The sequence below is a fragment of the Rhinolophus hipposideros genome (genome assembly GCF_964194185.1).
Source record: "Rhinolophus hipposideros genome assembly, chromosome: 9".
In the NCBI taxonomy this organism is placed as follows: Eukaryota; Metazoa; Chordata; class Mammalia; order Chiroptera; family Rhinolophidae; genus Rhinolophus; species Rhinolophus hipposideros.
The window spans coordinates 13561780-13585496 of NC_138055.1; the positions used below are offsets into that span (position 1 = coordinate 13561780).

At 34.4% G+C, this 23717-nt stretch overlaps 1 protein-coding gene across 1 annotated transcript in view; it reads left to right on the top strand.

Annotated features, from left to right (window-relative positions):
- Nucleotides 1-21439, top strand: part of CRY1 (cryptochrome circadian regulator 1) — a 44574-nt gene extending 23135 nt beyond the window's left edge. Inside the window, exons 2-13 of the mRNA XM_081060870.1 lie at nt 234-342; nt 8168-8310; nt 10551-10735; nt 11115-11203; nt 11768-11908; nt 11990-12301; nt 13788-13939; nt 14175-14377; nt 14480-14575; nt 19849-19920; nt 19995-20098; nt 20828-21439. Of these exons, the coding sequence (XP_080916996.1) occupies nt 234-342; nt 8168-8310; nt 10551-10735; nt 11115-11203; nt 11768-11908; nt 11990-12301; nt 13788-13939; nt 14175-14377; nt 14480-14575; nt 19849-19920; nt 19995-20098 (1606 nt within the window). The 3' untranslated portion in view covers nt 20828-21439. The remainder of the gene's footprint in view (nt 1-233; nt 343-8167; nt 8311-10550; nt 10736-11114; nt 11204-11767; nt 11909-11989; nt 12302-13787; nt 13940-14174; nt 14378-14479; nt 14576-19848; nt 19921-19994; nt 20099-20827) is intronic.
- Nucleotides 21440-23717: the final 2278 nt, after the last annotated feature.

The following is a 23717-nucleotide window of genomic DNA, read 5'->3' on the forward strand; positions in this document are numbered from 1 at the left end:
TAATTTTGTAATATTTTATATCTTCTAAATATATATTTTAAGAATTTTAGTGGGGGATCAAATATATGGTGATGGAAGGAGAACTGACTCTGGGTGGTGAACACACAATGGGATTTATAGATGATGTAATACAGAATTGTACACCTGAAATCTATGTAAATTTACTAACAATTGTCACAACAATAAATTTAATTTAAAAAAAAGAATTTTAGTAATTATTATTCTCTCTCTAGATTTTTGCTTCAATGTCTTGAAGACCTTGATGCTAATTTGCGGAAATTAAACTCGCGGCTGTTTGTGATTCGTGGACAACCAGCAGATGTGTTTCCCAGGCTTTTCAAGGTAATTATGCATAAAATAACAATCTTTTGTCAAAGACACATATTTGGTAAATAAGGTGTTTTGAGTAATTTAAAGTGTGGGAAATATAAATATTTTTAAATAAAAATGTGGGTTTTCTTTAATAAAAAAAGGTTACACATTAAAATCAGACATTAAAAGAAGTGGTTTATAATGAAACATTAAATCTTTTTTTATTATTAGTTGTACAAAACAATGTAATAGTTAGACATCTATACCCCTCAGAAAGCAATAACCCCCCGCTTCAATTTTACTACCCTTCTAACATCCTATACAGCTGTTACAATTCCATTGACCCTATTCCCTATGCTGTCCTCCACGGCTGTGACCATATATATATATATACATATATATATATGTATATATATATATATATACACACACACACACACACACACACACATATATACATATACACACACATATACATATATACATGTATATATGTATGTATATTTGATTGTAGTTGACATTCAGTATTATTCAGCTTCAGGTGTACAGTGCAGTGGTCAGGCATCTATACACTCTTTTTTCTACGTTAAATTACTAGTTCCCTTCCCAGAAGTAACAACTACTCCTAGTTTCTTGTGTATTCATTAGAAATACTTTTTTTTTTTTAAAGTCCTTTAAGTCAGTAGCTCTGTAATTCTGTTTTTGTTTTTAAATTTTTTATTGGGGAATGTTGGGGAACAGAATGTTTTTCCAGGGCCCATCAGCTCCAAGTTGTTGTCCTTCAGTCTAGTTCTGGAGGGCGCAACTCAGCTCCAAGTCCAGTCACTGTGCAATGGAATATGAAGAAATCATGATATATTCCACTGTGCAATGGAATACGAAGAAATCATAGTTTTTAGTCTAGTTGCAGGGGGTGCAGCCCACCATCTCATGAGGGAATTGAACTGGCAACCCTGTTGTTAAAGAGCTTGTGCTCTAACCAACTGAGCTATCCGGCCTCCCCTCATTAGAAATACTCTTTGCATAAATAAGAATGTATATGAGTGAGATTGTGTGTCTGTGTGTGTGTGTGTGTGTGTATGTATGTTACCATCCCCCCTTTTAAAAGCCAAGATGAAAATACACTACATTACACCATTCTGTGCCATGTTTTATTTACTAGCCATGTATTTTGTAAATTGTTCCATATTTCTAAATGGCTTCATAGTATTCCATTGTGTAGATATGCTACAATTTCTTTAACTAGGTTTCTACTGAAACCTTCTATTTAATTTTTTTCCACAGGCCTTTTGCTAATACAAGTAATGCTTTCAGTGAACATCCTTGTCCTAATATATATATATCTTTGCTCACGTGTGCCATTACATTAGTGAAATAATTCTTAGGAGTTTCTGGGTCAAAGGACTGGAACGATTGACATGCTACCAATAAGACAAAATTGTGGGTTTTTTTTAATGTCTTTTTTTTTTTAAATATTTTATTGGGTAAGGGGAACAGGACTTTATTGGAGAGCAGTGTGTATTTCCAGGACTTTTTATTGGGGAACAGTAGTGTGTTTTTCCCAGGAGTCATCAGTTCCATCCAAATGAACTTGTTGTCCTTTCAATCTTAGTTGTGGAGGGCGCAACTCAGCTCCAGGTCCATTCGCCACTGTTAGTTGCAGGGGGCGCAGCCCACCATTCCTTGTGGGAGTTGAACCGGCAACCTTGTGGTTGAGAGCCCGCACGCCAACCAGCTGAGCCATCAGGGAGCTCAGCGGCAGCTCATGACTTCATTCTAGTTGTTCGCTCGCCCATGTGGGAATCGAACTGGCAGCCCCATTGCCCAGAGCTCGCATTCTAACCAACTGAGCCACCTGTCCGCCCCGGTGTTTTTTGTTTTTTTTTTTTTCAAACTCTGTAGAATCTTAAAAATCTCCTAGTCTTATTTCCCCCCCTTTTTTTTCCAAATGAAAAAATTAGTCTTAGAGAGATTCAGTGAGTTACTAAGATCATACAACTAGCTCATGGAAGTGCTCAGACCAGAATCTGAATTTCCTGGCTTTTTTTAACTCATCCTTTCCTATTTACTATCATTAGAATTCTTAATGTGTTTCAGCTTTTTTTCTTGCAGCTGTTTGAGTCATCAAATTTTTATAATAGCAATGTTTCTATTTCTAATGCAGAAGAGAACAATTCCTTTCCCTGAATGAGAATGTCCCCCATGCTGGGAATCAAATCAACACTGCCTAGCCTTTTTCCATTGGTATGAAAGAACTCGTCAATGTTTAGAGTTTGGCTAATGCAACAGTTTGGGCTAGTGAAAATTGATTACATTAAAGTTTGTTCACTATTGTAGCTGCTTAGAGTCAGAATTTAACTGAGGAACATGGAAGAGTTCTGAGTAGAAAGCATATCAGAGGCAATGGTAATATTAATAGTTTATCTGCAACTCATGAGTAAAAATGTATGTGAGGATAATTGCTTCAACCCTCTAAATTCATGCAGTATAAGTAAAATGAATTGTAAGAGGATTTTAGTTGCCTTAAAATTTAAAAAAAAACTCTTTTATTTACTTATTTTTTAAAAACTTGTTTTAAGTCCACAAGTCTTTTGTGTTCTTTGTTTTGTGCTTTCTTCTGCCTCAAATAGCATATTATTAGATCAAACTGTCTTCTGCAATTAGATGATGTCCTGTCTTGTCATTTTGGCATAGAGGCAGTGGTTTCTACATGGGCCATAAAATACAGATACATAAACACAAGCACATACACAGAGTGTTTATTATTTTATTCTGATTTTTCGTTGGGCTACATACAGAAGTCTAAATAAAATGCCATTTATTAAAATTTCCTTTCATATTTATTTACTGGGTTTAGAGCCATAGGAGGAGTTAATTTCTTTTTTATTGCATTAATTTAAAAAAAATTTGTTTAGAGGTACTACATGCATTGTTTAAAAAAAGAAAAGCCTAAAAGAATATACAATAAAAGAAGGTCTCCTTTCCACCCCTAACCTTTACAACCCCAGTTTCTCTGAGGGAAAAGATTCTTTTGTCTGGAACTAGCTGACTCATTTACATGATTGTCTCCGGTTCTATTATTCTAGTACAGAAAATAGAATTTTTAATAGATAAGTATCCTATTTCCCACATTGGAGGTAAAGCTACTAGCTTAGACCTGATAATAGTGCTTTCAGTGGTTCCAGTATTGATGTCCCCTCTAGTATGCATCTTCTCCTCTCTATAGCATTCACTCACTTTATTCCATTTATATTGAGTAGACTGACACATGGTGTCAGAGCGTTTCTGTACACACATATTTACACACATATATATCTGATAAACTGTTGTTTTTTTGATATGTTTTGAACTTAGAATTTTTCTTGTTAAATTTCTGACAATATAGGCTGACAAGATGGCTTTTTAAAAAAAATTTCCTTTTTTCATGTTCTATTGAAGAAATAATAAACTTAGCAGACACTAGCCTAGGCAAAACTTGGATGACACTATTAATTATAGGTAAATTATATAAATTATTATTATTATGCAGTTAAATCTTGCATTTCTACATTTGGTACCAGGCTGGTATGCTACCAAGACCATGTACATTCTAGGCTCTGCAGAAACTTTTTATGAAGAGTATAAAGTATTGGTTTAAAATATTTTCATTATATCCAAGAAACAGACGTGGATAAAATCTTTATTGATGGACACACTGAAATATAAGATATTTAGTTCAAAATCGCAGAATAAATCAAAGAAGAACATATAAAGCCACTAACATTTCAATGCATACAATTTATATTATCCTTTTTTAGTTATTTTGGATTCTTTATTATTTGATGGTACACGCATTTTAATAAGCTAATTTATTCAACAGATATTGATTGAGTGCCTACTGTATACAAAGCAGTGTTCACGGTGCCAGGGATATAGTAGTGAACGAAACAGAAAATGTTCCTACCTTCATAGAGCTTATACTATAGTGGGAAGGAAACAGATAATAAATAAGTATAAATATGCTGTGTCAGGTAGTGTGATATGTGCTAAAATAAAGCGTGCGATAGTAAGTGCCAAGATGAGGGCAGAGTAGTTACTTTACATGTGCTCGTGGGAGGCCTCACTGATGAGGTGATATCTGAACACACATATGAAGGGACTGAGCCATGCAGAGATGTGAGCTGTGATACATGGAATCCACAGTATTTTGTAGCTTATTCCATCAAAAGGTGGAGTTTATTTTCCTGTGCTCTTAAATTATGGTTGGCCTTATAATTTCTTTTGACTAAGTGCCAAAGGAAACCTTCAGTTCCAAATCGTAGGCCTTAAGTGACCTTGCAACTTCTACCTTTGCCCTCTGGGAATGGTCCTTGTACCATGCAAAGGAGCTTGGGTTAAAATACCAAATTATAGGGGACCACAGGAGAGAGGGAGGTGCAACCAACAGCCAGCTCCCAGGTCTGAGATGTGTAAGAGACATCATCATAGGTCCTCCAGCCCCAGCCAAGCTGCCAGCAGGCTCGTGAGTGACCCCAGATGAGACCAACAGAAGAACTATCTAGTTAACTGACAGACTTGTGAGAATTAATAATTTCTTTGAAGCTGCTAAGATAACAGAACATAGGGAAAGAGGATTGAAAGTGGAAGGAACAGCAGTTACAAAGGCCATGATGTGGAAGTGTGTCATGACTTGTTTAGGAACAGCAGGAAGGACCAGCATAGCTAGGACACAGTGAGTGAAAGAAGAGATGGGGTCAGAGAGGTTGCAGGAAGCCAGATCAGAGGCTTGTGTAGACCATGAAAAGGACTTGGGCTATTAACTCTGAGTGAAATGGGATACCACGGGAGATTTTTCAGTAGAGGAGTGACATGATCTCACTTAAGTTTTAAAAGACTCACTTAGACTTTTTGTAGAGAATAGACTTGGGAGAGTGGAAGGTGTTGTAAAGGCAGAAACATCAGTTAGGAGGCCATGGCAGTTATTCAGAAACAAAATGGTGGTGACTAGGACTAGAGGAGTAGTAGAGGAGTTGAGAAGTAGTAGGATTTTAGATATACTTTTTAAATGTATGTGGTATACGAGGTCTGACAGTTAAGTTCATGAACTCGTCCTAGAAAAAGTGCTACATACCTCATTGCTGAATATCACTCCGGTCACCTTCAAAGTACTCTCCTTGGGAAATTATGCACCAACTCCCGTGCCTAGTTTACCCTTCAAAGCAATTTTGGAACTCTTGTTCTGGAATGGCCATCAGAGCTGTCGTCATACTACCCATGATGTCCTGAATGTCATCAAAATGTCTTTTCAGTATTTCCTTTATCTTCAGGTAAAGAAAGAAGTCATAGGGGCCAGATCAGGTGAGTAGGGAGCGTGTTCCAATACAGTTATTGGTTTCCTGGCTAAAAATTCCCTCACAGACAGTGCTGTGTGAGCTGGTGCGTTGTCGTGATGCAAGAGCCGTGAATTGTTGGCGAAAAGTTCAGGTCGTTTTCATCTAACTTTTTCACGCAGTCTTTCCAGCATTTCCAAATAGTAAACTTGGTTAACTGTCCAGTTGGTACAAATTCATAATGAATAATCCCTCTGATGTCAAAAAAGTTTAGCAACATCGTTGCAACAAGCTCGTGAACTTAAATTGTCAGACCTCATGTAGCCTATGCTGTAAAGTCTGTTATGTCTTGTATAAGTATTGCTACCCAGCCTTTTTTTCCGTTTCCATTTTTATGAAATATCTTTTTCCATCCCTTTACTTTCAGCCTGTGTGTATCTTTCGATCTGAAGTGAGTCTCTTGTATGCAGCATATGTAAGGGCCTTGCTTCCTTATTCGTTCAGCCTCCCTATCTTTTGATCTGGAGCATTTAGTTCATTTACATTTAAAGTAATTGTTGATAGGTATGTAGTTATTGCCATTATATTATTCATACTTTTTATCTGTTTTCTTTCATCTTAAAGAAATCCCTTTAACATTTCCTTGTAATATTGGTTTGGTGTTGATGAACTCCTGTAGCTTTTTCTTATCTGGGAAGCTCTTTATCTGTCCTTCAATTTTAAATGATAGCCTTGCTGGGTAGAGTAATCTTGGTTGTAGGTCCTTATTTTTCATCACTTTGAATATTTTGTGCCAGTCCTTTCTGGCCTGCAAAGTTCCTGTTGAGAAATCAGCTGACAATCTATGGAAGCCCTCTTGTAGGTATTAGGTTGGTGCAAGAATAATTGCTGTTTGATTAAAAATAATTGCAAAAACCGCAATAACTTTTGCACCAACCTAATAACTAACTGCTTTTCTCTTGCTACTTTTAGGATTCTCTGTTTGTCTTTAACCTTTGGCATTTTAATTATGATGTGTCTTGGTGTTAGCCTCTTTGGGTTCATTTTGTTTGGGACTCTGTGCTTCCTGGGCTTGTATTTCTATTTCCTTCATCAGGTTAGGGAAGTTTTCCATCATTTCTTCAAAAAGATTTTCAATTCCTAGCTTTCTCTCTTCTCCTTCTGGTACCCTGATGGTGTGAATGTTGTCACGCTTAATGTTGTCCCAGAGGCCCCTTAAAGTATCCTCATTTTTTGGATTCTTTTTTCTTTTTGCTGTTCTTATTGGGTATTTTTTGCTACCTTATTTCCTAAATCGCTGATTCGATCCTCTGCTTTATCTAATCTACTATTGATTCCCTGTAATACATCCTTCATTTGCGTTATTGTATTCTTTATTTCTGACTGGTTCTTTTTCGTGTTTTTGATCTCCATTTTTATGTTTCCTATCTCTTTGTTGAAGTTCTCCCAGAGATCACTGAACATCCTCATAACCAGCGTTTTGAACTTATGCATCTGATAAATTACCTGTCTCCATTTTCAGTTCTTTTTCTAGAGCTGTGTTCTGTTCTTTCATTTGGGATATGTGCATATCTTATTCATTAGTTGTTTTTCGATAAATTATTTCTAGAAACAATAGGACAAATGCCCCAAAATGTTTAAGATGTATGCATAAAGATGTGCACTGCAAGGTTTATAATAGCAATGAAAAACAAAAATGAAAAACCAAGCATTGTTGCGGACAGCCCTTGTCTAATCTGTACAGGTTTGGAGAATTACAGTATGTTATCATATAGTCAGTTAAATAGTGGTGAAATTACAGGTGATGTTTTTTTCTTTGAAAGATATATCAGAGCAGATTTTAGAATTTAAAAAAACTTTATTACTTCCCTGGGAAACCACTTAATTCCCTGAAGTCACAGTCTCCTCATTGAAAATCACTGTAAGGAGATGTGCAGAACTTATTAATATAGCACCTGACATTCAGATAGCTGTTATTATTACTATCTCCATCTTTTCTACAGTTAACATTTTTTGGTACTCAGAAATAAAACAGTACCTCAGCAAAGCAGCTTATACCATAATATCTTCAAAGATTTATTAAAAACCAATTCTGAGAATCAGCAGGCATAAATTCAGGTATTCTGGCTCTCTGTGAACTTGAACAAGTCCTTAGATTTTAAAAATAACCATATCTGCAAAATGGAGATACCAAGTGCCAAACTCGGAGAGGTATTTTGAGGAGCAAATGAGGTAACGTAAGTGTAAATTATTTGAAAAAGTAAAGTGCTATACAAACACATTTAGTATTGGAAGCTGGTTTTAAGCATATTGCTAGATTGTGTCTTGCCTAGCTTAATGCTTGATATCTAGTAAGCATACATTTCTTATTTATAAATTGAATTTATAAATTGTACATTTTCTTCCTGCATATTCAGTGTTTGATTTATGAATAATTATTTGATATATAGAGATTGAGCTTTTCACTTTTTTCCAGCCTGTATGGTTGTAATGGAAAAATTATTCTTAAAATTTGTGTACATTTTTGCCCCTTTATCTTATTTTAGGAGTGGAACATTACTAAACTTTCAATTGAGTATGATTCTGAGCCCTTTGGAAAGGAACGAGATGCAGCTATTAAGAAACTGGCTACTGAAGCTGGAGTAGAAGTAATTGTACGAATTTCACATACATTATATGACCTAGACAAGTAAGTATTTTTTTGTTTTTTTAATTATAGTAAAATACGCATAGCATGTTTGTTATCTTAACCATTTTTAAGTGTATAGGTCAGTAGTAGTAATACATCAACAAATAAGTTTTAATCTGTGGAACTTAGGTTTGTAAAATGGAAATAACATATGCATAATAGAATTGTGGGAGACTTAAGTAAATATATATCAAACCCTTAGCATTTTTAACTGCTATGATTTTTGCTTACCTAGTGATAGATACGAAAATTACAGACATAGTGCATAAGATAAAAATACTGAATTTTAGTTTTTAAGCTATTAAGGGTGTCAAAATATTTCTTGACTGTTCTAATTCAGCCTACTGTGTTCTTGCCTTTCTGGGCTCTTAGTAATATCAATTTCATAGTTTATGTGCTACATAGGGATAAACTGCCTTGATATTTTTGTATGATTGTCTTAAGTTATTTTACTTTGTGTGTATGTGTCTTATATATCTAGATTTTAAGTCCAGATGCAATTTGTATGAAATATTTTTTTTGCATAGCTGTAGTCTTTTGAACAAGGGTATAATACAATATTTCTCAAAGTGTATTTCTTGAAATACCAGTCCTTAGTAATGTTTTGTCCAACAGAGTCTGTGGTCAAGTTTAAATTTAGGAAATATTATACGAGCTCATATGCTATGAGTTTTGGGGTTTCATTAAGATTCATTAACTTATGAATCTTTGACATACTGTTGTCCTCACAAGTGCTGAATTCTCATTATGTACCTTTTAAATTATTTTCCTTTTTTAGTTATTTACACATTTTATCAAGTTAATAAAGTGAATTCTAAGTAACATGAAAAACTAGTTAATTTTATTCCACTTTTCCAAGTGTATCAAAAAAATTTGGTTTGATTCAGGCAAGGGTCTTACTTGATATTAAGCCAGAAGCCATACATCCTTTGATAATAAACTTGTCTTCTAGTTTACCAGTTTTCTTAACTTTAGGGAGCTGATAGCAAGGAGGTATACTAGGATAAGAGCAGTTCCTTCTAAGTGGAAGATTCAGTGTTACACATAAAATTGGATTGTTTATTGGATTGTATGTGTATATTTACCATATATAGTCCATCATAAAATCATGTGACATACATGAAAAAAAACATTTTTTCTAGGTTTTTATTTTGCTTCTGTTAAGTAATTGGCAGTGTCTTCCATAGTGTCATTGCAATATTGTTGCAATTGACAAATTTCATGATGACCCTATGTATAAACTTAAAGGATTACACCAAGGCAAAATTACTAAAAGCAGAGAGGATGGTTTTTATGATGATTACTTTCTGTACTTTCTGTACATACAGTTATATGTGGCATAATGAAAAATGTACTGTATTTGGATTAAGAAAACGTTGATTTGCTATTTATTAACCATGTGACCTTGACTAATGTATTAACTGTCTTGGTAGGTTTCAGTTTCCTACCATAAAATGATGGAGTTGGATTTTATCAGTAATTCTTTATGAAGGCTAAATGCTAAGCAAATGGCCTTAGTAAAAAAGAATAGTTATTCCCAAATAGCAACTAGTCCAAACTATCATTGGATATCCAATCCTTCCTTTTAGTATGGCTTGATTGAAGCAATCAGTGATCAAAAGTCAATATAAAATATGTACATAAGATACATAAAATACATTAGGTTGGTGCAAAAGTAATTGCAGTCTTTGAAATTATTTTTAACCTTTTAAACCGCAATTCGTTTTGCACCAACCTAATATATAAGATACATATATGCTGACATTTTTAACAAAATCATGAACACAATAGAAAATAGCAAGTGATTATCATTACAGTCATATATAGAATTCTAATTAATGAGACTTGTTTGCTCCTTGATATAATATTGGCCTGGTTAAGTTTTTATTGATGATTAAGGGATTCTTTGAGCTGAGTTATAATAAGTTTTTATATTTTCATTTTTTTTTGTTACTGCCTTCAGGCTAAGTTAGCCACTTGTTTTTTTCACTCATAGATGCCCTTTGTCTTAAAGGTTTTAGTGTTTGCATACTGTATATTTTTGACACCTAGCAGATGTCTAGAATATGAAAGAAATGATTCTTAGATCAGTAACCATTTTTAACAAGTTTCCTGGTCATTCTCCTAGAAGTCTTAAGTAATTAATTTTATTTTCTGATTTTAAGCCTTTTCAGAGTGTATCAATCAAAATATATTATCATTTTCTTATACTAACTGCATTTTATTACCTTTTGTAATAGGATCATAGAACTCAATGGTGGACAGCCTCCTCTTACTTATAAAAGATTCCAGACTCTCATCAGCAAAATGGAACCACTGGAGATACCAGTAGAGACAATTACTTCAGAAGTGATAGAAAAGTGTATAACTCCTCTCTCTGATGACCATGATGAGAAATATGGAGTCCCTTCATTGGAAGAACTAGGTGGGTATAAATGACAATAATTGTGAAGCTTAAGAATTAATAAATCACTTAGAAAACCCACTTCTAATTTAACATGTAACATATTTTGCATTAAGAGGGAAAGAAGAAAGGAGACGAAAGAAACTCAAACTAAGAAGTGATAGATTGTATATTTATGTTTTCTAAAAAATGTGATCTATTTGCTGTCACCTTAAGATGTGCATTCTACAGAATAGAGAACGTTATATCCTTTATGTGTGAGGATCTTTCCCGAGCGCTCAATTCATTTTTATGTGAGTGTCATAACTTTTGTGCAAAGTAATATTTTCCCACAATTATTGTGGTTAAATAAAAATTATTTTTGTTCCAGAAGAATGACAATTTTATAAATTTTTTTTAGGTTTTGATACAGATGGTTTACCCTCTGCAGTATGGCCAGGTGGAGAAACTGAAGCACTTACACGTTTGGAAAGGCATCTGGAAAGAAAAGTATGATAATATAGATCATGCTCATATTTCCAAACTAGCATTTTAAAAATAATTTACTCTTTTTAAAAAAACAAAAAATAGACTGTTGAAAAAGGGTTGAGAGAAATACTTAAAATAGCATAAACCTAATTGTTTGAAAATTATTATAACAACTCTCTCTTCATTTAAATATCTCTTCCCTCCTCTTCTGATTATTTCCTCTTTAGCTACTACCAATACTACTTTTCTTTCTGTGTATACTGGTATCTGATGACCATAACTTTAAAGCTAGGATAGAGTTCTTTTTTACCTTTACTTCGGTGTCAGAGACAGGTTGCAGGTGCTCTCAGCCTTTTGTTAGGAATTTGAAGATAATTTATTTCACGTGGGTATGTGCTATATGAGAATCGCTGAAAAAATAAAAAGCTCACTTATATCCTTTCTTTTTTATTAAAACGTCATTTGTGGCTGAATAGTAAGCTTTTATTATGCAAGATCTATGTAGCTTTTATTTTGAATCTAAATTTTAAATACTCTTTTAAAATGGAAAAGTCAATGGGTGTAATTCTCTCTGTGTGTTTTCAGGCTTGGGTGGCAAACTTTGAAAGACCTCGAATGAATGCGAATTCCCTGCTTGCTAGCCCTACTGGACTCAGTCCTTACCTCCGATTTGGTTGTTTGTCATGTCGACTGTTTTACTTCAAACTAACAGATCTCTACAAAAAGGTATTAACTAAAACCGGATGTTATTTTTAAAAGTACTATTTTAAAAATTGCTTATAATACATCTTTGCTTTTTAATCTTAGGTAAAAAAGAACAGTTCCCCTCCCCTTTCCCTTTATGGGCAACTATTATGGCGTGAATTTTTCTATACAGCAGCAACAAATAATCCACGCTTTGATAAAATGGAAGGAAATCCCATCTGTGTTCAAATTCCTTGGGATAAGAATCCTGAGGCTTTAGCAAAATGGGCAGAAGGCCGGACAGGTTTTCCGTGGATTGATGCCATCATGACACAGCTTCGTCAGGAGGGTTGGATTCACCATTTGGCCAGACATGCAGTTGCTTGCTTCCTGACACGAGGTGACTTGTGGATTAGTTGGGAAGAAGGAATGAAGGTACGTGTTCTTTTACCTTATGCAGCATAGTCTTATTTTAAAGGACTTTATACCTTATTAAAATAATTCCTACAAGTTATCTACTATGTAGATTCATTTATAGTCTAGTTTTTCAATGGGGAAAACATTTAATTCCCACAATGCAGTCACATTTGGAGAGCAAAATGGTGTAATCAGACAAGAGAAATGGTGAAAACTGGTTCAGTTAACCTAAAGTCATTTCTACGGCTAAACCAGCCTAGGCATCAAGGAACTATAAGATTTAACACTTTGGACTTACTGTATTAATGTATTTATAGGTGATCATTTCTGTCCCAAAAAGGATTCACCCAAGAATTCTTAGAAATAGTGAATTTGTAGTATAAATTTTAAAATATATATTATTTCACCTTATTTCAACATCACAGCTTTGTAGTAATACTTGTGATATGTAAAGTAAAGCATACTACATTTTGTAACATCATCTTACCGTTATACGTAACAGGATTTCCATATATGTTTTACATTCCTACCTGTATCATAAATTTATCCTATCCAAGGACCATTTCTGATCCTATGGTTTTTTTGCATCTCTTATATTTCCTAGTACAAAGTTGTACATGAGGTAGATGTAGAGCACACTCTTAATGAATTTATGAAAAACAGTTTACTTTGATTCAGTTTCCCTTTTGGATCAACTCTACAATACCAGTGCATTTAAAAGTTTATTGGTTAATATCCAGACACCTGAGGATTTTCCAGTTCTTTTTTTGTTTGGACCTAGTTTGGTGTTTTCTTTTTTCAATTATGGTTGACATTCAATATTATATTAGTTTCATGTGTACAGCATAGTGGTTAGACACATATTTTATGAATTAACTCCCCCCCAATAAGTCTAGTATCCACCTGGCACCATACATAGTTATTACAGTATTATTGGCTGTATTCCATATAGCCAAAGCTGCACTTTACATCCCCGTGACTGTTTTGTAACTGCCAGGTTGTACTTCTTAATCCTTTCACCTTTTCCCCCTTCAACACCTCTCCTATCTGCCAGTGCATTTCAAAACGTCATTTATATTTGGATGCTCCCTTTATGTAGGCCAGTGTACCAAGCTTCTGAGTTTCTGTTGATTATTTATTTGGTAGCATTTTGTGTTCTTGAAAGTATTTACTTCTTCCATTTTTTAAATCTCCTCATGTCTCTTTTAAATTGGTGACATGAGTAATTTTTTTTATCCTCCTCCCACATAGCACTGAAAAGATCACAAAGGTAAATTCTATCCAGAAATCCACTTATATTACTGATATGTTTCTTTTCCTGAAATAACTCATTATGGAACAGAGCATAGACAAGGAAGCTAACTTTGGAATTAGTTTTTTGGTTTAATTTTACAGTTCTATACTAGATTTTCTTTGCCTTGACTTTTGAACTACAGAGACCTGGCAAATGCTTGCTTTAAGAATTATGTGTGTGCAAACTAATTGGTTACTGTTACTTCTGAAGGTATTTGAAGAATTATTGCTTGATGCAGATTGGAGCATAAATGCTGGAAGTTGGATGTGGCTGTCTTGTAGTTCCTTTTTCCAACAGTTTTTTCACTGCTATTGCCCTGTTGGCTTTGGTAGGAGAACAGATCCCAATGGAGACTATATCAGGTAAATCAAGGGTGATTATTATTCAGTTTGGAATAACTAAACCAGGAAGAGCTTTTCATGTTTAAGCAACGTTTAAAGTATTCCCAACACCTGATGGGCAGCAGAGATGAGGAGAAAGTTAAACAATAATTTAAATGGTATTGATTTGATTTTGGTCATACATAGCTAATAAGTAGTTTGTTATAATTTGCTTATAGTTCATTTTATTAATAATTTTTCTTCCTTCTTCCAAAAGGCGTTATTTGCCTGTCCTAAGAGGCTTCCCTGCAAAATATATTTATGATCCCTGGAATGCACCAGAAGGTATCCAAAAGGTAGCCAAATGCTTAATAGGAGTTAATTATCCTAAACCAATGGTGAACCATGCTGAGGCAAGCCGTCTGAATATTGAGAGGATGAAACAGATCTACCAGCAGCTTTCACGATATAGAGGACTAGGTATGTCAGTAACTGCCGTTGATTTGTTTCTTTGGCAGTTGTTTATGTACCTATCCTTGATATGATCTGATCATAATTTAATAGGAAATGTTTTCCCTTTAGGTCTTCTTGCATCAGTGCCTTCTAATCCTAATGGGAATGGAGGCCTCCTGGGATATTCTCCTGGAGAAAATATCCCAGGTTGTAGCAGCAGTGGAAGTAAGTGAAAAGGAAATTTATGTACTTAGTAACGTAAAGAGATTAATAATCAAATATATTTTTATTGAACTTCACTATAATGATTTTAAAAATCTATCTTTAAAAGTTATGTAATAGGTTCTTTGTACACATGCATCCACGTGTACACACATACACATGTGTACACATACATGCACATACATATACACACACCCTCACTCCATTCATGACATTTTAGAGATGCAAAGCATCATTACATGTAGAATTTGGGTCAAGGTAAAGATCTTGCAAACTGAATGAGGAGAGCAATTTTAAGGGGAAAATGAAACTGAAATATCATGTTTTCAGAATGCTCATTATTTTTTACTCTCTTAAGGTATATATCAGCTATAAGGTAACTAGCGAAGGTCAGTGGCCCTGTGAACATGGCCAGAATATTTATCATGCACACGCATAGTCCTTTGCACGTGAGTTTTTCCTTACACAGTCTGGTCTGTAATGGTTTTCTGTATGATACATATTTAGTTGCCACCTATTATTTCTAATATGGTGATATTAATAATATCAAGAAGTCAGTATGCATTGGAAATTTGAATCATATCAGTTTTCAAAGGTTCTAACCAAAAATAACAGGAAGCTAATTAATTTGATTAAAAATAAGGCAGCATTTGAGGAATGCTTTTTTTTAACGTCAGGTGTTCAAAATTGTTATTAAAAGTAAAACCTTCTAAAAATTAAATCTTTCTGAATTCAGAAATATCCTGCATCCTTTTGAGAGAGAGCATGTAAATTATCCTCTAGTAATTAGGGAGAAAGGAACAAAGGCACTCACATTTTGACTACCTACTTTGTTTCCGGTACAAAGGGATTCTTGCCACATTCTCACACTAACCCTGGGGAGGTGATGGTGGGATTCTCATTTTATGACTGGGGAAATAAGCCTAGAAAGGTTTGGTGATTGAACCGAGATCCCACCCACAGTTAGTAAATAGTTGAGGTAAGATTCAGATCCAAGTCCTAAACTTCTTACTCTTCCTGTATCACTGGGCCTCCCTTGCAAATGTAATGCCATATGTTATGTTTATAAGATAAAATAATTTATTACTGGAATGAGTTTCACCTGGCAGTCAAGTAATTGCCAGTGATAGTAGTATACTTCAGAAATGTTCTTTCCCAGAGTCCCCTAACAATTTGAAGTAAACTTCAACAAGGTATCATTTCAAAAGTTCTGTCAGATCTCTTGTTCAGTTCATAACCTGCCTTTTCTGCCCACACATGAGTTTGAGGGACAGAGTTCTGTGAAGCACTAAGATAACAGGCAGGTAGCGGAGGGGTAAGCCCCAATAAGCTCCAGGAGCCTGGCTAATGGGTAATGATGGTACATATTGCTTCTTAGTCCACTCAAATCTGTATTCATTATTTGGAGTTATCTGCAAAAATTAATCATAGTAGCAAGTTAAATTGGAATAATTTTGCTTCAGAAATCTAAAAAACAACATATGATATTTTATGATATAATAGGATTAATAAATCTTAAAAGTAATCATGTAGATATTTGAGTGTAACACACTTTGTAGCTAGGTGCAGTGAGGCTTTCAAAAGACATAGACGACATAAAAGCTACAGTGAGTTTGCAGTCTAAATGGGAGTGTGGAGAGGAAACAAAAACAAATGAAAAAAAATGGTAAATTATAAGATGCTGTCTCCACATGCAGTAGGAAAAAAGGGAGAGATCATTGAGAGATGAAGGAACTAAGGAAGTTTTCTTAGAAGATGAAGGAGAGAGCATTATAGACCTGGAAATGGGAATGACTATGGAAAGATCCTTAGGATTTGGACCATGCTGTTAAGCATTTCTCCTGTCAGATTTCTACTCCATTGGAAAGGACTTACATACTTCTGAAGCATCTCCCTTTATGCCCTATACTTACCCTGTTTGTAGGATCTTATTTCACAGTGTCTCAGAAAGCGTATCAAAGGGCAAGATTCTTTATGACTTTTCTTAGGTTGTCAAATAACTGTGGAAAATTCTTAATTTCTGCAACATAAATTGCATTTTCTCCCTCTCCCCTTATAGAATTTTTTGTGCTCATGAAAGAAATAAGTTATACATAAATGTCTTGAAGTATTTTTGTTTTTGTAGTAAAACAGACCATAATCTGTTTACTGTAGTAATGTATTTTAGTTTTTATTTAATTTTTAGTTTAATTTTTTTTCTATTATAAAATACCTGTTTGGCATTATTAGTCATTAGGGAAGTTCAAATTAAAACTGCTAAGAGCTAGTACCTCACACGTACCTAGGGTGACCAATTATTACTGATTGCCTAGGATTGAGGGGTGTCTGGGACACAGGACTTTCAGTGCTAACACTTGAAGAATCCTGGGCATGCTGGGGTGAGTTGATCACTCTGGGCCCACTCAAGTGGTTTTTTACCCTCATAAAAAAGACAATAACAAGTGTTGTGGAGGATGTGAGGGGACTGGAACTCCCACACACTGCTGAGAGGTGTGGTGTAAAATGGTACAGCCACTTTGAGAAAGAGTTTTGGCAGTTTTTAAAAGCTACATATAAATTTAACATACAGTCCAGAAATTCCATTCCTTAAGTATCTATCCAAAAGAAATGAAAGTATATGTCTACACAAAGACTTATATGGGAAGGTTTATGATAGCCTTCTTCATAATAGTCAAAATGTGGTCTATCAATGCAATGGAATATTAATTCATACACAGGAACAAAAGATGATACATGTTACAACATGGATAAACCTCAAAAGTATTACGTTAATTTTAAGGAGCCAGACACAAAAGACCAAATACTTCGTGATTCCATTTATATGAACTATCCAGAAAAGGCATGTCTTTAAAAGAGACCAAGTAGACTAGTGGTTACTTTAGGCTCAGTGGTAGGAATGAAAATGCAAATGGGCATGAGGAATCTTTTGCAGGGGATGAAAATATTCTAAATCTGGATTGTGGTGATGGTTGCACAGCTTTGTAAATTTACTAAAACTCATTGAATTGTACACTTAAAACAAGTAGATTTTATGGTATATCAATTATACTTCAAAAGTGCTAATACCCTCATTCCCTCCAATTTACTGTAGAGAACTTAGAAAATTCAGACATAGAAAACAAAAATCACCTATAATTCCATCTAATAATAGAGACAGTCACTATTAAAATTTTGGTGTATTTCCTTTGAATGTCTTTTCTATGCAATTTTCCCCTATTGTATCTTTAACTTTGAATTTTATAAGTGGAAAATCCTTTAGGTGTTACTTATAGTGTAACATAAAGAGAAAGTGATCATATAAACTTTTGGCCTTAGAAAACTTTTTTAAAACAAGAAATACTTCTTTTCATTTTTTAAAGTTTTCACTCTAAGATCCCCATCTTGTATAATCTTGGTCTTTGAAATTGAACTGCTGTAATATCACTGAAAGCATGTGAATGTGGGATTTGTTATATTTGTAAGTGACTAAGCTAGTCATAGCCAATTGATCAGCAAAGCTCTGTTCTCATTGTTTCTTGTACTGTTATCCTCATGAAAATATAATTTATTACATTTTTTATGGGAAGTTGTAAGTGATAGAAGTATTCATGAATTTAGAGACTCAGGAAGATACTAAGTGCCTGTTTATCATTTAGCTCTATAAGGAAATACAATCTCATCTTAAGGAAATTCCTAATATATTTATTGAACATACTAATTTACCCTCTCCTCCTGAAAGGTGATCACTCTCCTGGTTTTTAATAGTAGTTTTGCCCATTTTTAGAATCATATAGTTTGTATTCTTTTTTGTCTCTGGCTGCTTTTGCTCAATATTTTGTTTATGAGATTATTCTCATTTATCTTAGAACTGTAAGAGGAATAAAATTGATGAAGTTGAGAAAATGAAACTAAGGTGACTAATTTATGACTTGACCTAACTAAGGGCCACCTCTGTGAATCTTCCAGTGAAACTGACCTTCCCTTCCTCAGTGTCCCCACGGTATCCTGTACCAACTTCCATCCTAAAACCTAAAACACTTCTTTGTACTTAGTATTCTGTGTATCTGTCTCTTTCTACTTGACTAGGAGTCCCTTGAACACAGACATTACGTCTTAGTGATATTTGTATCCATAGTACCTGGTATAGTTTCTAGCATAAATGGGCCCTCAACAAATGTGTAAGGTATGAATAAATTGTGAAATACACATAACATAAAACTAAGCAATTTAACCACTTTAAATGTACAATTCAGTGGAATTAAGTACTTTCATACTGTTGTGTGAAGTTTTAAACAGTGTTTTACAATAATGCATGACAACAAGTACATTAGGGGAAGCCCTGCTGATGATAAGACCAGGAGTAGCACCATTCAGTGGTAAATTTGCCATAGTCCAGAGTCTGACCTTCAGCCTTACAAGTTCAAAACTGAATGTTTCAATATAGGGGTCACCATTCTATGAATGACAGACTAGAAATTTTAAAATCATGTGAATTAAAATATCGACAGGGAATCCTAGATTATTAATTTATGGTGGCGCTATCCCTTTCCAGTGGTAGAAGGCCTCAGCCTTGATCAGGACATCTACTTTTTAAATTTTGAATACCTGAAAAGCTGAATTGTTTTCAGAAAAACTTAATGAGCATGAAATTACAATAAAATTAAGTAAATTGTCTCCGTAAGGCCATGAGGTGACTTCTCTAGGGACTAAAACGCTCATATTTTTTCATAATCTGGACACACTGACAAATATGTTTCTCTAGAACCTACTTTTCTGAGCCAACCCATTCTCCTATAACATTGTTTCATTTTAGAAGGGTTAATATAATTGCTCAGATTAGGTAACTACCACTTGCTGGCTCCTTCTTGTGTGATTTGAATTGTTTAACTCAAATCTGGCAGGCCCTTAATCCCTTGTCTCCAAGGACATGTTTTGGACAGGTACTGAGGGAGGTGTGTGGAATAGAGGGACAAGAGGTGAAGGAACGATGTATATCTCACTGTTGCCCTGTGTTTTGCCTTCATGGTCAGGTATCTAATTGTCATCCAGTCAATAAATGTTTTTTTTAGAAAATGATTACCAGTGATTTCGCCTTTGAACAGTCAATATTTCTATGACCCTGATTTTAATTTTCCTGATATGGGCATTTGATTTTTGGATCATCTGAAGGATTGAGGTTTAGTCCTAAAAAGCATACATGACCTTAAATACAAATGCTAAGAATTTGATTTGTAGTCTTAATACATACATCTTGGAATTTATTTTAAGTCATTTTACTGTGCTTTAAATACTAACAGGTTGCTCTCAAGGGAGTGGTATTTTACATTATGCTCATGGAGACAGTCAGCAAACTCACCTATTAAAGCAAGGTAAGAATAAAGCATTTGAGCATACTGTCCTTTTCACCTTTCCTATCTTAAACGTACATTTTTTAAATGTGTAGGAAGAAGCTCCATGGGCATTGGTCTCAACAGTGGGAAACGTCCTAGTCAGGAGGAAGACACGCAGAGTATTGGTCCTAAAGTCCAGCGACAGAGCACTAATTAGGTAAATATTTTAGAGCTTTATTTTTTGTTTTAGAACACAAATTAAGATAATTTCCAAAATGGAGCTGATCTCTATTTTCAAACCAGAGAAGTATACATTTTTCACTGATTGTTAGTTCTTAGAAAAGAGAAACGCATCTGTACTGGACAAAGTGCTGCCCTCAGTTTCATGGTCATCTTAATGATCTTTACATTTGAGAAGCTTATGAATTTGTGCTCAGGAAAAGACATCTTTTTCATTTCCTTCCTATGTTACCGTGAGTCTAAAACAAAGTGACTTTTTAATTTTAGTGATATTAATATAATCCCTTCAGGAACTTTTCCCCAAATCTTTGCCTCTTAAATCTTTATACGTTTCTTTTATCTACTATGATAATTCTAAAATCTAAATTCTTTCCAGTTTAGAAAGAGTTTAATGTTTTTTTAAATGTTGGCCCTTTTTGGAAGTATCAAAAAACCATGCCTGTATTCAGTTCAGTTGGCTGTGGGATACTATTTTGTGAGTTAAATTTATATGAAAAGTATTTATAGAGTACGTTTGCCATTTTTAAAGACGTTTGTTTCTTCAGTTATCTTAAACTATTTGTACTTTTAAAATTATCGCTGTTTTTTTTATTGCCAACCTAATCAGACTAAATTTCTTAAAGATCAGTAAATACTCATCAAATTTTTATCATATAATTCCTTGCAATCAAGGTTTACTCATTTTGTTTTCTCCCTTAAATCACAGAAAACATTCAGGAGGAATACTGTTGCAGCTGAAATGGTGGGGAGTTCATTACTCTTTTCAGTTAAATTATTTTAAAATGTTCTCTGCTCATTGATGGAAAGCAGTTGCTTCTAATGACATTTCTGTGGTTTTTAACTTTTTAATGAATTTCACATAGGACACATTGTAATTTGTATATAAAGAACTTGGTAAAAGAATTTGCTTAATGTAAATATGGTCACAATTAGTATAGACCCATCAATATATTTTTGATAATTTTTCATGTATGGTAAAAGTTCAAGTGGCAAACTGATATTCTGATATAAAAAATCAAAGTTTTGAGACTCACTGTGGGAAAATAGGAGGTTTTTAGACTTTCTTAAACGACTTTGTTAAAATAATCTTGACATTGTTTGGTCTAACTTCACTCTTTGATAATAATGTTTTAGAAAATGTGCATAATCAAAATTAGTAGTTATAGCCTCTGTTAACATGGACAATATGTTTTAAAGCTTCATGTATGCCCGTTTTGACCAAACTTGCGGGAGTGTCATGTGTTAAGCTCTCTGTCTCCCTTTCTTTGTTCATTTACAGCTAAAGTGACTTTGTTATTAAAGTATATGCATATGTGGACTCTTGTGTACTTTGTGGTGGTTTTTCTTTTCTTCTCTTCTAATTTTTTGTTTGTTTTATGTAAGGAGAATAACATTGCTTTGTGAGATGTGATTACAAATTAGAGAGTCTGTAAATCACGTCACCATTCTGAATAAAGGAACAGCTACCATCCATTTAGTAAAATAGTATTTTTCAAGATTATTCCAAATAGGGGGTGGGAGAGGAGGGTAAGGGGGATCAAATATATGGTGATGGAAGGAGAACTGACTCTGGGTGGTGAACACACAATGGGATTTATAGATGATGTATTACAGAATTGTACACCTGAAATTATGTAATTTTACTAACAATTGTCACCCCAATAAATTAAAAAAAAAAGATTATTCCAAATAAAAATACTGTCTTCCAAATACTTTATACTTTTAAAAATAAGGTTATCTGCAAGAAAGATGTAAAACCAAAGAGATTTTTTTTCAAGTAATGGGGATTGTAACTATGAGTTCGTCAGCACAAGGTAACAGGTTAGGAATGTGGGCTTTGGAGTCAAATGCCTGGCTCTGCCACTCATTAGCTTTGAGATCTTGGGCAAGTTATTAACCTTCTGTGCCTTCTTTTTTCTCATCTATAAAATGGGGATGAGAGTAGTATCTCTTAGTGCTGATACGAAATGCTCATGACAGTGCTGGCATGTGGTAGGATACACTAGGGAGATGTTCATTTCAGGGCTGCCATGCGTGTCGCTCACTGGATTGTGCAGTGCATAGTCTGTATAACTGTGCTGCAGCTTTGGTTAGCTGCCATTATTGATATTACTATTATTATCCTGTTCCTGTCTCCTGTAGGCTAATTCTTGCCATTTAGAATGATAACAAGTCGCTTTTTGTTTTCCCATCTTTAGTAGAGATCATCTTCAGTGTGATCATCATATTTAAAGGTAACTCAAGATAAATTTTAGTGAAAAATCCAGAAGCTACAATATATTTTTAGATGCTATGCATTTTTAAAGTATCCTGGATAAGGAATTAATACTGATCAATAAGTTCCATTACTGAGAAAAGAAAACAAAAGATGTATCTTCTTTCACTACTGTTACTAAGGAGTAATATTCCAGTTGTTCTTCATGGCATCTATATGTCACATCTTACTGGTTGGACCTGATTGCATTGTACAGAATTGATAAATTCCTAGACCTGGTATTTACCATCACCATTCAAGGGAATAAAAAATTCAGTTTTAAGAGAATACATAAATATTTTAGTAAAAGAACACTATTTCAGCATAGGCACTGGTATTTTACACTGATGTGTAAGGGGATTTTGTTTTATTTTTTAAGGTTTTTTTGGGGGAAAGCTTTTTCAGTTTGGTCTAAATTGTGACAATAATCACTGAAAGGGAAAGAGAGGTATCAATCAATGTGCTCCAGCAGAGCAAATGAACTATGTTTGAATATGGTGTTCTTCCTCTAACTAGCTGGGTTAGTATTCTAAAAACCCTGCTGGGAGGGATTCAAGACCTTTTATTCATTCAGCAAATACTTATTGAACTCCTACTACTTGGAAAAATTGCATTGAGGGAACCAAGCTTTTGAATGAACCTATGCAAAGTCCTTATGTTTTTCACATTCACTTAAATTAGTAACTTTGGGACATAAAAGACTGATGACAGTATTATTTTTAATGCATCTTTTACATACTATAAACTCCCACAATTTCAAACATTTTGTCAATTTCTTATAGATAATACGCATGGTACTATGTTCTTACCCCCATATCTTCAAGTGTTTTTGTTTCTTTTCGGATTTTATGATCCTAGAAATGTACTATTTAAATATGTAGGATGCAAAAGGCTTTTGGTAACATATAATACAGTTGGCAGAGCTAAGTTGGTCAGTTTCAAGTTTTGATTACAATTCAGAGAGTTATATGTATTATCATTCCTCCAACAGTTATCTGGAGCCCCTGTAGAGGCTGCCAGCACCCTAGTGCATGTCTCTGCTCCCTCCCTCCTCACCAGTGGTTGCAGCATGCAGTTCTAAGGCCCTAGTTTATATTCCTTAACTTCTCCTCTCTGTATCCTTCCTAAATGCATGTGAAACATTTTGGTTAGTCTGGACCCTGAGTCCTGGTAGTTCAGAAAAAATCTTTTGATAAAACCATGAATAATTAGGTTTTCGTATAAGGATAACTAGAGAGAAAAAGGTTACTGAACAGGCGCTCTCCTACTCATACCTTTATTACTCAGTTCTAGAATATCCTGGAGATAAAAGTTGATCTTGAGACAAGGAGCCAGGATCCTT